The following is a 14047-nucleotide window of genomic DNA, read 5'->3' as shown; positions in this document are numbered from 1 at the left end:
TAAGAATGAGATTTTTAAGATTAAAGTTAATAGGCACCATATTTTCATAGGTTTTATGTGGGATTTGATGCTCTGAAGAGAGGTTGGCTAGCAGGATGCAGGCCAATCATAGGATTGTATGGTTGTTTCTTAAAAATATTTTTAGGAGGCCAACTTCTTTATGCTATAGGAAGAGATGGGAACAACCAAATGTTTCTAATAGCTTGGGCAGTTATTGAGAATGAGTCTGAGAATACTTGGACTTGGTTTCTAGAACTGCTGCTTCATGACCTTGGAATTCATGATGGCTATGGCTACATAGTAATTAGTGACCAGCAAAAGGTACTTGTCTTAGTACTTCTATTTTTTGATTATTTTTTTTATGTTATGTTACTAACCTAACTTGTAATGTTTGTTTGCCATAGGGCCTTCTTAATGCAGTTAGAAAGTTGATTCCACATGCAGAGCATAGAAATTATGCCAGGCATATATATGCCAATTGGAAGAAATCTAATCCCGACTATGCACTTAAAAAATGATTTTGAGTAGCTGTACGGGTCACAAATCAAGCAGATTTTAAGGATGCCCTCAATGAGATGCAGAAAATATCAAGAAAGGCTGTTGAAGACTTTATGAATCAAGATCCACCCCACTTTTGTAAGGCATTCATTAGTACCTTTTTAAGATATGATATAGTTGATAATAACCTATCATAGGCTTTTAATAGTTATATTGTTCAAGCAAGGCACAAATATATAATAGATATGTTGGAAGACATAAGAGTTGCATGGATGGAGAGGATGTTTGATAAGAAACAAATGATGGTAAACTCAAATGACAACATATGTTCAAAAATAAGGAAGAAGTTGGAAGATGCTAAAGTGGGATCTAGGGTCTGCACTTCGAGACCTAATGGAGAGTTAAAATTTAAAGTTAGACTTCTAGATGATAGATATATTGTGAAACTCAATGAGAAATCTTGCTCATGCAGACAATGGGACTTAAGTGGCATACCATGCATCCATGCTGATAAGTGGTGTATTTTTATATTTATTGAAAATATTTTTGATAATTTATTGTGCTAATATCTTCTTAAAAACTTAATTTCATGAATAAATTAGATTTTTTATAAAAATAAATAATTTAAAAAATATATAAAATTAAAATAGATGTTGATTTAATTGAGAATTTAAGCATCAAAATGTTAAAAAATTAATAAAAAATTTAATGTATTTTTTTTTTATTTTTTAGATAAAAATCGGAGCGAAAATCAAGCTGAAATATCTTAAAAAATAATTTTTATAGCCTTTGGTGCATGGTGGATCGACGGCTCGGTCCACAGAGTCAGGGTGCGGTCCATCAAAAATATTTTGTGGTCCGCAGGCGTGGTCCACGATGGGTAGAGATGATTTCGTGCAATCCGATGATCCACGTTCATCCCGACTCAGATCGAATAACTGACAGTATTTTCGAGTGCAATAAGGATTCTTGGGTGCGATCTGGTGGCCCAGATTCCATCTATCGCACGATCCAATGACTGAGGATGCTTCCGACTTTGAATAGAAGATTAAAGGCATGATCCAATAGTTAGAATCTCATCTGAAGCATGATCGGATGGTCAAAATCGTATTCGACTTTGAAAAGGATTAAAACATGAATTTTTGGACTGATCTGGACGGTCCAAAGGCGATCCGACAGTCAAAAATTAATATAAAGGGTATTATATGAATTTTAAGGGTTTTAGGACTCCTTTTTCTATCAAAAAAAATATGAAAAATTCACTTATAAATAAGAAGTCCAGGAATAAGTTTTGGAAGGAGAAAAAATTAGTGAAAAAACAAGAAAAAATTAGAGAAAAAAATAAGGAAGGTTTAGAGAACCAAGAGAAAAGATGAATATGGAGCTAGAGATCTTGATGCGTGGCTAAATCCCTTCAATCCAGGTATACGATGAAGTCTGTAAATAAATTTTTATTTTTTTTCTTATATTTAATTTTCATGTAATAAAATTATATTTTTATTTTATATCTTTTTATTTGTTTGAGGTATTGATCTAGCCTACATGAACTATATTCTTCACTGACGTATCGTGATCCCTAGATATGGTACGTACCTAAGAGAGATAGATCATGGTATGTTAGATTAAATCTTATATCTTGTAATTTAATTTAGATAGTTTATACTCTGATAGTATGAGCTGTGATCTACTGATATAGTCCGTATCCCTTAGAGATAAGCTATACTAATACCTTAATCACAAAAATTAATATTGCAACATAAAAAAAAATAAATCTATTTTACATTGTGGATTTGAAATTTTTTGGTTATTTCTCTGACTTATTTTTTTTTATAAATTAATTTATATTTGTAATTAAATTTTTGCTATTTTATTTCTTTTTAATCCTTCTACAATCAATTCTCTTTTATTTCTTCTTAAAAAAAAAAAATAATCATCCTAGATCTCTGTGGAAACGATCCTAACTCACCCTATCTATATAGTTTGAGTTAGTTTTTATTCTTGATCCTTACAACAGTGATTAAATTTTGGCAGCATTGTCGGAGATCTAGGTATGATTTTTTTTATTAAAAAAAATTTTAGTCTTATTCTTAGTTTCTTATTTTCTTTGCTTTCTAACTTAGTTCCTTAGTCAAACTTATTTTCTTCAAAAAAAAAAAAAAAAACTCTCTACATTGACACCTCATAATCTACTTAGAAAATTAGATATTTAATCATAAAACTTAAAAAGTGAAACAAATCAATTTACTTTTGACTAACTATCAAATTTGGCCTCTTTTTCTTCTTGCATTGCATAATTTCATAAAACATCTTAAGGATACAAATCCTAAACAAGATAAGGTGGAGATTTCATCACCCTTTCTTGGCCCACAAACCATCATCCTGCATACTGCATTGATCTAAATCTTAATCTAAAATCTATTAGACGTTGGCTCCTAAGGACTCTCGAGCTCAATAAGACAAGGGATCCTAAGAGTTGGACCAGATAGGGTTAGTCAGTTTGATTGATGTCTACAAAAGTGGTTCAGGGACTACGTTCTGAAGGAAGGTGGTTATTTAATTGGTTTCGTTCGCTTACCTGACCAACTTAGCTGATGTCTAATGAAAGCAACGGGAGGACCCCCACCAACTTTACACTTATCTGGTCAGTTGAGTGACTAGTCTTTTATCTGAAGTGTTCAAAAACAACCTTGACAGTTAGGAGCCGTCTAGATCTAGGATTACCTTTAGCTAGGACTGACTGCATGATTTGATTACTAACCTAAAATATTAAATCTAACTAAAACTCTCTTGTCTATCGGTCTAGGACCCCTTAAGACTCTCATCTCTAGAACTCTTCTTCTCTTCTTTTTCTCTCATATAAAAAAAATAAAAAAAATCTACTAGGATAAAATAACGATTGTCAGACACAATCTAAAGCCTACAAGCCTATAAGATCCCTGAGGAAGAAATAGATTTCAATAGATAACCTATATCCCTACTGGACCTGTGTTATTCGATTAGCTCTATCCAATCATCTACAATTAGATTCTTGGCTAATAATTTTATAATTGGCTCTCGAATGATTAACATGCATCCTACATTCACTGAAATTGAAAATACATACGTTTATTCAAGAGAATTTGAAGACACTAGAGTTGCAACTTAGACCAATAGAATTGAAGCCTTAGAATTCGAAAGACATCCAATTTAACCAAGTGCTAGCACCCATGTGCATTGGATGCGATGCACCAGATCATATTATGGAGGAGTGTCCTTATTTGATGAACCCAACTCAAACTGAGCTTATACAGGAAAGTGCATTCAATGAAAGCTACATAAATGAACCTTATGCATCAATCTATAACTCAGGGTTAGAAAGTCATCTCAATTTTATATGGTCACAAGATGCAACATTAGGAGCCCATAATTTTTATCAACCCTATCTAAGGCCCAACCAAACACTGAATGATCAACCAGGTTTAGATCCTAAAAAAGGAGTCAATACATTAGAAAAGAGTCTAGATGTCTTAACGCAATCAACCTCAGACATTAAAAATACTTTCAATAATTTCATGCAAACCACTGATTAGTTATTTAAACAATTGGGCCAATCAACTATAGCGGTTAGTAAACTAAAAGAGGGTAGATTATCAAGCCAAGTAGAGGATGACCCTAGAGCTCAGAATAGTCTAGAACTTAAAGACCAGTTCAATCAGTTGAGAACATTCAGGTCTGAGGAACTAAAGGAGATATCCGAAGTTGATAATAATAATGAGGTATCTACACTTAGTGACCACTACACTCAGCTAAATCCAAAATTAATTGTTGAATCCCTCATGACACTGGTTGAACCTCTACCTAAAAAAGAAGAGACAACAATAGGAGATCCAGAAACACTCCTTCAGCACATCGAGTATATAAACACATACTTAATTGAAAAAAATTAAAAATTATATTAAAATTAAAAATCTAAAAAAAGTACAAAATTTTTTAGATAATTAATCCTTGTATTAATGAGTAGATGCTTTTGTCTTTTACACTCGAAGAAAATGTCTACAACATCGATAGCAAACTGCGTTGTGGTGGTTTAAGTCAGGTAAATCAATTATTGCAACTAATTTATTCTAATAGAATAAATAAATACGGTAAAAATGTAGCATCCAAGAAAAGGCTAGCCATGCATTCATAAGAACATTTCAAATGGACTTACTAGACTAAGGAGACTCTTGCTTCCAAGTCATCAGTTCAACAAATGAAAGGGCTGCCACTAGTTATGAGCTTTATCAGTTGATATTAAGGTAGAAAATTGATCAGATATTAAAATATGCATATCTATATCTATATTCTTTCAATAAATATAAATGCAGATATTAAATATGCCAATTCTCTAGCCCGTGAATATGGAAGGAATTCAATTCCCAGCCACGGACAGCAAAAATCAAAACAATATCTAACTTCCCAACTATTCAATGCATACATTACGGTGGATGGAGAAGCATAAGGGTTAATAAGAATATTAATCCTAAATTTCTCCAACTTCATAATAATGCAATATTTTTTTTGACATTTCATATTGTCAGCAACAATCTTGCCCTTACTTTATTTGATAAGGTAGAGAGCGTTTGACTTTGTTGTTATAAGATTCCAGTATGATGCGGATGTAGTTGAGGTTAAATATCATTTAGAGATCGAGATGCCAAATAGGGAACTTACAAGAGAAGTGTGCTCTTTCTGAAGTTTCCTCGATGGGAGACCTTCTGATAGTTAAGTCGGCTGGAACTTAAAAACAGCAAAGGAAAGAGAGTGTAAAAAGAAGAGAGAGTGAGAGCACACTAGACGTTCTCTAGAATTAAGCTTACCTGAGAGTTCTTTCATTATCTCTTTATATAGATGTGGAGCCATGTGTTGTCACGTTGGAGCTTGATAGGCTGTTCGGTCCTAATTTTCTAAGCTGCTAGGTCTCAATCTAATAAATTGTTAGAACTAAAGATCTACCTACTAACCTATGCACCAGAGTTGTTAGTCGTGAATGTCAATCACGAATCATGCCCACGTTTTGTTGGAAGATTCCAAAGATCTTATGGTTGAATAGTCTGATATTCCGAGACCGATATCGAGTCGAGGTTCTGCTCTGAGTTATCACCCATATATGTAGCTGGCCATGTTCATCAGTGTCGGTAGAATTCCAATCTTAGGATTGTTAAATATCCGATTAGGAGATCAGATTGAAGCCGGTGATATAAAGCTGCTCATCTTGGTTCTTCAGGTTCTCCTTCAGTATCTGATGCTGATCCATTGGTGACTGCTCAACTATAAACCGAGGGGATATCGGATCGAATGGATAACCCCCACAACAAACTTTATAGTAGTTTCACTATCTATTAACTTGTTCAAACAATATTATAGATAAAGATATATAGGTAATAAGCTCTATTTTACCAATTACAAGCAGAGGACGTCGATAATTTTGCAAGCCCATATGCCAATCATGGATATTCTACCTTGTATATTTAAAAATTAGAGAAACAAAACCTCAATCAAAAGCTCCAAATGCATGACATGATATTCCCAAACAATTGATACCTTCGTCACTATTGTTAATTGTTATTTCAAAAATAATAATCATTATTTACCTAGATCGGCTTGCCAGTAAGAAAATGTATATAAAGAAAAACTAACCCAGTAAACCGTATCGTTCGTATATTACCCAACCTCTCCCGCACTAATATTTTATCCAAATGGTGTAAATATAAAATTTTTTTATACAAATGATATTAATTTAAATTTATTTATCAAATTAATATAAAATTTAAAAATATTATTTGAAATAATATTTTTTAAAAAAATATTATTTTAAATAATATTTTCTATCCAATCAATCCATCCCTCCGCAGTCTATCTAGAATTCAAATAAAAAAAAAATAAAAATATTATTACAAATGACACTTTTAAAATGACTTTTTTACTCTGTCTTTTCCTTCCAATCCGATGTCAACTCTCCACCTTCCTCCCTATATCTCAATAGTGCTTTGACATTTGGAATGATGTTTCTAAAAACATCATTCATAATAATATTTTTATTTTTAAATTTTATATAAATTATAGAGGGATGAACTGATTGGATCATTTGGAATGATATTTTAAAAAAAATATTATTTCAAATAATATTTTTAATTTTATATTAATTTAATAAATAAATTCGAATATATATTATTTACATAAAAAAAAATTTATATTTAGAATAAAATACTCTCTCCCGCACATTGCCTCAGCCTCGGCAAATTATTCATCATAGGTTCCATCGCCAGTGCCATGAATGAGACGAAACACCATATGACATCGTGGGTACCCACATTTTAAGTTCAACCCACAGTTTCATAAATATCGAATTCTTTCTGCGTGATAGTAAAATCATAAATTTAATTCATGATTTCATATGTGGCGCTCCATGCAATCCAAAAAGTCATAAATCTATAAATAAGCTAGCTTAGGATTCTGTACGTTGTATGATATATATTTATTTTTTCAAATAATATTTTTATAAATTAAAAATTTAATATAATATAAAAAATATCATAGATAATATCAAGTATTTCAAATTAAAATATAAATTTAAAATATTTAAATAATATAATAATAAAAAGTAACATGATCATTTCTATCTTCTACAGAGAAATTATTTTTTGAATCAATATTTTTAACATCAATTATTCCGAAATCTTCGTCATTAAGCAAAATATGATCACCTATTTATATTCCATATATATCTTTTTTCTTCATAATCTATCAATAAAAATAATATATATTTTATTATTATATAATTTTTTTATTTTATTAAATTTTCAGTCATCATTAAAGATTTACTCCAGAGAAAAGATAGAGACAAATTTTTTGATAGTTGAATTGTTAATAACTTCTTGGTCCCAATAGCTCAGAATTTCATGTAGAATGACTAAGAGACAATGATGATGTATACATATCTGAGATTAGTAGTTTGTGTCCGTTATTTAAGAATGGATGGTTAAATAATAATAAGAAGTAAGCAATAGTTATATTGTATTTGTATTTATATGCATGATTGTAGTAGTTGACCCATGAGGATAATCTCAATTAATATTTTTTTTATCTTTGGGTTCAAAGCCAAAAATGTAGAGATCCAATAGAAAAGAACCTTTATATAATAAATACTTTGTCAGGATTTAATTACAAAATACTCCTAAACTAAATTAACTCAATATGATCTGATTTAGTCAATTGTCAAAAAAAATTTAATTGAATATAACTTTATCAAGGGCCTAAATATAAAATTTTTTCTTTAAATAAATAGATCTATATCAAATTTTAGATCGGATTGGGACCTAAAATCTGAATCCGTTAGGCCCATTTCCTTCCTCCCTTCTCTTCTTTCGCGGTTCCTCCACTTTATTATATATATATATATATATATATAAAATTTAATTAAATAATATTTTAAAAATTATTTTTTTTTAAAAAACATTTTTTTATTTAAAAAAATCTGACGGTGTTACCCTGTGGAGCCGCAGAAGAGAAAGAGAATCCTCACATAGGACCCTGCGAAGGGAACAAAGTAGTCCGGCAGATGATGCTCAACTTGTTGACAGACGAGATCAGGAAGAATGCCAGTTTGTTTTAAGCGTCCCATTTTTTTCTCTGTATCAAGACTGCAACCACTGGCGAATTTATGGATGTACACGGACGTTGACAAATGAGTCCCGCAACTAATATGTCAAAAGCATTTTTTTTTTTCCTGCGAAAAAAAAAAGAATACATTCAGAGTTTAAAAGGGTGTCCCGGTGCCGGGTTGTCCCACAACAATCAGATCAACATATTTTTCTCCGAAAATAAATACATTCAAAGCCTAAAAAAGCGCACTCCAGCGCGCAAGATCCTTTACCACAACGCTCCCTAAAAAAATACATTCAAAGCACCATCGATCTGGAGTTGCACAACAAATATACCAAAACTATTTTCTTACCACAACGCTCCCTAGGGCGGTAGTAGCATGCTTTGGTGCGCCCCATAGAATGTTCCAATTACCCTGTGTACGATACGACACCGAGTCAAGGAGGTAAGCCGGTGAGACTTATACAAGAGCATTAAAAGTCAGAGAAGTCTCCGCCTGTTGAACTGGGCCACGTGATCCATGCGCAACCAATAGACCACAAAATCTTAAATGAGACGAGTTTGCAGTGAAGGCAGGACCCCATGCTTCCTTCAATAAAAAAAAAAAGAAAAAATGGAGGAGGGGGGGAGGGGACGACATTCCTTTGCCCTGCTAAAACTATCTGAATCGACAACAAAATTGATTCAACAAGAAGCCACGAGTTGTCCCTGAAAAGAAGTGACTGTGAAATCTGCAGAGGTCAAACATGAAGAGAGCAAAAGTAGAACAGAGTGACATCCATTGATCTCCTCGAAGGAGAACAAAAAGGACCCATACTGCCGAGTGCGACATCTAGTGGTCTGTCTATATGAACATGTATTGATATCGTCAACCAACAGTTTCCTTTTGGTTAGACGGTGGCTTTACAAAAGAGAAAAAACAGTTCTTAGACAGATAAGGAACTTCACATCCTCAATCAGCTGTTACCATTAGGAAAAGCAGCAAGAAAGACCCAAAATGATAAAAGCCTGGTCTTCAGTTATGCAAGGGGCTGGCCACCTGCAGTGCTAGATCACCGCCCAATTCATCAATAACTTTCTCTAGTTTGAACAGCATCTCTGGCAAGAGCACAAACAAGAACCAAAAAGAATGCTTGTGAGACTAAAATCAAATACAACATTCAGCTAGTAAGACATGTATTAACAAGGGCACTCTTAGATACTTCTTAACAATGTAGGAAGAGTAATATAGATTGTTTCTCAAGTTATCTGAGTCATGGCAATCAAATGTATGTGCTGTAAAAAGTAAAGGATCCAAAGAAAGGGACAAGAGGCAAAACCATACCATGAAAGGAAGCATCCGACATGTATTTCTGAAGCCAACATGGGGAAAAGGTAAAATAAAAGAAATACAGCAGTATCGTTAGGTAGCCAATCATTCTGAAAAGACCAGCACAAAAAAGAAAGCAAACAGCAATACCGCAATTTGAGTCCTGAGATCGGCTTCCTCCACCTCCACTGAGTTTGGTTGTTTGGCAGCATCTGCAACTCCTTCAGAAAGAAACAACAACATGGTTAGAATAAATAAATTGATTTGTCCAATAAATATTTTCATGTGAGCAGCATATCAGTTAATGAATATTGAAATACCATGAGATGACGGATCCAACGGGTATCCCTGAAAGAAAGTTTTCATATCAAACTAAAACATGCTTTTAGGAGGCATTGTTTGATTGAAAAGATCAAGTACTTTGACAACAAAATATTACATTGAAGAAATTGAAATAGGAAGTAAATGAAACTAAGTACCCCTTTCTGTGATGCAGGATCAGTATTTGCCGTCAGCTTTTGCACTGTCTCAGTAAAGGCCAAGGAAGCCAAAATGCAAATGAAGTATCATTCAGTTAGAAATGGAAGAAAAACTAATCATAATTGCTTTTCAGCAGATGCTGCTTACTGGAACTAGCATATATTCATTTCATATGACTGGCATACCTTTTTCAGTATCACTTGAGCAATTGGCTAGTAGCTCTGTAAAGCTGGGAGGTAAGCCCGAGAAAATGGTATCAATGTTGTTAGCCAGCGCAGGCTGAAGAGAGCACTCAGTTTGCTCTTCATTATAGCTCAAAGCTGGCATTTCTGGAGCACAAGTCATGACAGGCTCTTCAAAGCTTGATTCCTCATCAAACCTATAAATACAATGCCGCACATGCAAGTGGATGTTTTACGATTTGTTTTCTTCCTTGAGCCAAATATGCTGTTAAATATAAGAAATAATGTGCAGATTCTCACCTATAATGCAGACCATTTGAAGCAATAAATTCAGAAGGAGATGAATTCTCACACACAAAATCACTTCCTGGAGGCATGATATCCAATATGTCCCTTGAGCATTCCTAAATTCACATGAAAGACACCTAAATCAGCTTAAATAATTTGATGGCAAATCTAATGGAGATTTAATCAATGGATTCCCAACAATGTAGTTTCTTTTTATAGATCAGTGGATGTGAGGATACTGATGCAACACTTTATTATGATAATTACCATGTGAAGAAAGTTGACATGGTTGCAGTTTGTACAAAATGCACACTAGACCTATTACATCATGTTAGAATTTCATTACTTATAGATAAAGGAAACTTTGCTCTTATTAATGCGCCACTGACGTTGACTAAATGGCAAAGTATTTCACAAGGTATGCATACAGCAAAGCAACAAAGTGTTCTGCTATAAGACTGACGGCAAAGCTGATCATCAAAACCAACTTCTACCCATACTTGTATTAGAACTATATGTGTAGTTCTTTAGACCACCAACTGCAGCGTGGGCCATTCAGTAACCCATCATCACACAGTTATGACTATACAAGAACCACCCCCAGGTCCTCGTGAATAATTAATAATGCAGGTACATGCCTATATCTTCACAAAACTTGGCTTCTGTTGCAGTACTTATAACATGCATAAAGATCTCCTTCTGACAATTTTAAATTTGCAACATAAAAAACCAAGGAAAAGCCACCAACTGCACTAATAAATGGTGTTGTATGTTTTTCCCAACGTTCCCATATGTTTTCTATATTTAAAAAAACAATTTAAATACATAAAAACCATGAACTCTCCATTAAGAATTCCTTAATAACTATTATTCAATTTCATGCAGTGCATGTAAACTAGCAAAGCCAGCTGGAATTTCGGATTTATAAAGCAAAAAAAAAAAAAAAAAGATCTACCAGAAAAGGTGCTCTATTACTTCATATGATGCTGTCCGTTCTTCTAAAATCCCTGGAGATAAGAACCCTGAATTGCAATATACTTCTAGTCACGCTGAGCTCAATTTGGCATAAATACCTTCAGGGTGTTTAGTCCCCTCAAAAGTGTGGCTGTTCATAATGGACTACTACTGCTTTGTAGAACTGTTATTAATGCAGGAAGACCTTTAAAGGCATTCTTAATCACAGTTTCATACTAGCATGATCTTCAGCTACTTATTTATTTATTTAAAAAAAAAAAAAACCATCAGCAACCATTTCTGTTAGACACACAGGTAATGGCACCTTTATCCAGCTAACAACAAGGATGTAGACCTATTAAGAACAGATTATAGACAAACTTGCTCATTCTTTTTGATGCAAAGTGCATGTCTCATGCGCTTGCATCACAAAAGTGTCATTAGATCCAGCTGAACACGCATGTCACAAGCCGTTCTCAATTCCAACCATGATGGCCCTATTTCGTTGTCACTGATTGTTGTCGTTAACAACTTCCTGGCCACAGCATCAGGAAAAGGGTAACAGTTGTGTGCCTTCATCGTGGAACGTATAAACTGATCATTATTAAATTAATAAAATGAGTGGGTAAAGTAAAAGAAATTGCACGTAAGAAAGAAATGAGGACGGTGCACCTTCACAAAATTTAAGAATTTTTCTGCTTCACAACATGCAGGAAACCGCACCGCAAATTTCTGAATCTGCAAATTCACAAGATGAACTTTTTATCATCAATAATTGTGCAAGATAAGGACCAAAAATTCAGGATGTCAGAAGGAATATGTAAAACAGAAGGTTAACTTCTCCTTCATGCAACTCTAAGAATTTTAATGAACATTGTGCACATTGAGTAATTCAACTTTTATATTTCCTGATCGATACAACAGGAATTGAGCTATAACGATGACCATTGTACTGTAATGAGACGGTAGCTTTACTTGCCTGACTGGAGCAATCCCTGTAACTTAGGAACACTACCCTGCTCCCTCTGATCGGGCACTGAGAAACGCATGACACCTGTGGCCATGACAAATGCAGATTCGAGATAAAGTGCTCCTCCTGGAACAAAAAACCAACATCAGCTCTCTCAGTGTATGCATCGAACTCCAAGTACAACTAAAGTTGTCCGACAACCCAGAAGCTTCGGAGCAATTTGAATGAGGTCAACAGTTTCCGGAGGTAACAAAGGAGGGGGGACAGGGGATGGGATCCAAACATCTTGATAATTAGAGGAGAAAAAAAAAGTAAAAAAAAAAAAGAAAAAGAAAACCCCCTCCATCTCTGTTCGCAGTTCACAAAATGGTATGAACAAACATACCTATAATTTGAAGAACCCTGTCGGCTTCGACAATCCAGGTGATGAAAAATGCTAGATGTTACTTGAATATTCAAGAAAATCTTAAAGTGACCCTATCTTTTCTCCAAAAAAAGAAAAAAAAAGAAAATAAATCAAGAAAATAAATCTTGGTGCTGGAGTCTAACTATCATGAGATAACAGCAGAAATCAAGCAAACAAGCCCAACTTTCCATGAATCTAAACGCAACTATGACACGAAAACTCAAGAAACTGCCAAACTGAATGTTGAGAATAACACATTAACACCAATGCGACTTAAGAAGAGGCAAAAACTCAAAGAAGGAAAGTAAAATACCATCAATAGCAACGCAAATCTTGCGAAAAATAATAGAAATTGCGCATGCAACTAATTAAATCTACTAGGCTTGCATGGATCTCTCCCGCAACAAAAAGCGGAGGGAAATCCACAAGAAACCCATTGTAAGGGGATTTGAGCTGCTAAAGGAGTTCGCTCCGGAGGGAAGAGAGGAGACCAACATGGACATTGCCGTGCACCGAGATGGAGAGGATGGGGACGGCGGCGGCGTGGGATTTGAGGACGCGGAGGAGGGCGGGGGAGGCGGAGGTGATCCAGGTGCCGTTGGACCGGAGTTTGCCCTTGGGGAGGGGCCGAAGGCTGGGCGGCAGGAGGGACGGCCGCCGCGGGAAGTTGAAGAACCGGGAGAACTCCACCTCCCATTGCTCCGCTGCTACCGGCACTCCGGCGGACGGCACCGCCGGCAAGAATCCCACGGCTCCCGCCATTTTTTTCCTCTTGGTAACCGTCAAGACTAACGGAGCCAATAAGGGGACTGTGTACTTGTAGGGCGGTGGGCGTGGGGGACGGAACCCGTTAGTAGGTGCGTTCCGAAAGCCGTTTGAAAGGATTTCTTTCGATGGGATCAGCTCCTGCCAGCTGTCCCATTTGATGGCTGCAAATGGAGCTGCTGCATTTCCCGAAATGGTTGTACTTGACACTGAGCAATTGCCATTCTCGTGAACGGAGGTGCCGCATGATGCCCATGTCTGTCGACTTTTTGACGTCCAATTGGTTGTGTGATTTTATCCGATTAATTACAATAAATTTGTGTAACCATGATTGCACTTGGCATACGATATATATATATATATATATATATATATATATATATATATATATATATATATATATATATATATATATATATATATATATATATATATATATATATATATATATATATATATATATATATATATATTGTTGGGTATAAAATATCCACAGCCGAAGTCCTCAGCAGAATCAACTCCAGGAGGACTCCGACCGGACTCCTACGGAAGCCGGACTCCGCCCGGACTCC

General features: G+C 34.8%; 1 protein-coding gene across 1 annotated transcript; it reads right to left on the bottom strand.

Annotated features, from left to right (window-relative positions):
- Positions 1–8957: 8957 nt before the first annotated feature.
- LOC105056218 (protein POOR HOMOLOGOUS SYNAPSIS 1) lies at positions 8958–13546 on the bottom strand. The gene is made up of 10 exons (XM_010938338.3): positions 13206–13546; positions 12314–12430; positions 12007–12072; positions 10393–10496; positions 10096–10289; positions 9910–9953; positions 9751–9778; positions 9581–9651; positions 9446–9473; positions 8958–9219 (listed from the first exon to the last, which is right to left on the bottom strand). The coding sequence occupies exons 1-10, from the start codon at positions 13470–13472 to the stop codon at positions 9137–9139; spliced, it is 1002 nt and encodes a 333-aa protein (XP_010936640.1). The 5' UTR covers positions 13473–13546; the 3' UTR covers positions 8958–9136.
- Between the last annotated feature and the right edge of the window lie 501 nt (positions 13547–14047).

This window comes from Elaeis guineensis, chromosome 13 (assembly GCF_000442705.2).
Source record: "Elaeis guineensis isolate ETL-2024a chromosome 13, EG11, whole genome shotgun sequence".
Classification (NCBI taxonomy): domain Eukaryota; kingdom Viridiplantae; phylum Streptophyta; class Magnoliopsida; order Arecales; family Arecaceae; genus Elaeis; species Elaeis guineensis.
This window is presented reverse-complemented; position numbering and strand designations above follow the sequence as displayed.

What these genes read in the sequence shown, in the direction of transcription:
- LOC105056218 (XM_010938338.3), bottom strand. Translation starts at nt 13,472, where the DNA reads ATGGCGGGAGCCGTGGGATTCTTGCCGGCGGTGCCGTCCGCCGGAGTG. An exon ending in ATCCTGCATCACAGAAAGGG is followed by an intron (nt 9,779 to 9,909) that starts GTACTTAGTTTC and finishes ACTTTCTTTCAG; the next exon opens with GGATACCCGTTGGATCCGTC. An exon ending in GTCGGATGCTTCCTTTCATG is followed by an intron (nt 9,220 to 9,445) that starts GTATGGTTTTGC and finishes TGCTCTTGCCAG; the next exon opens with AGATGCTGTTCAAACTAGAG.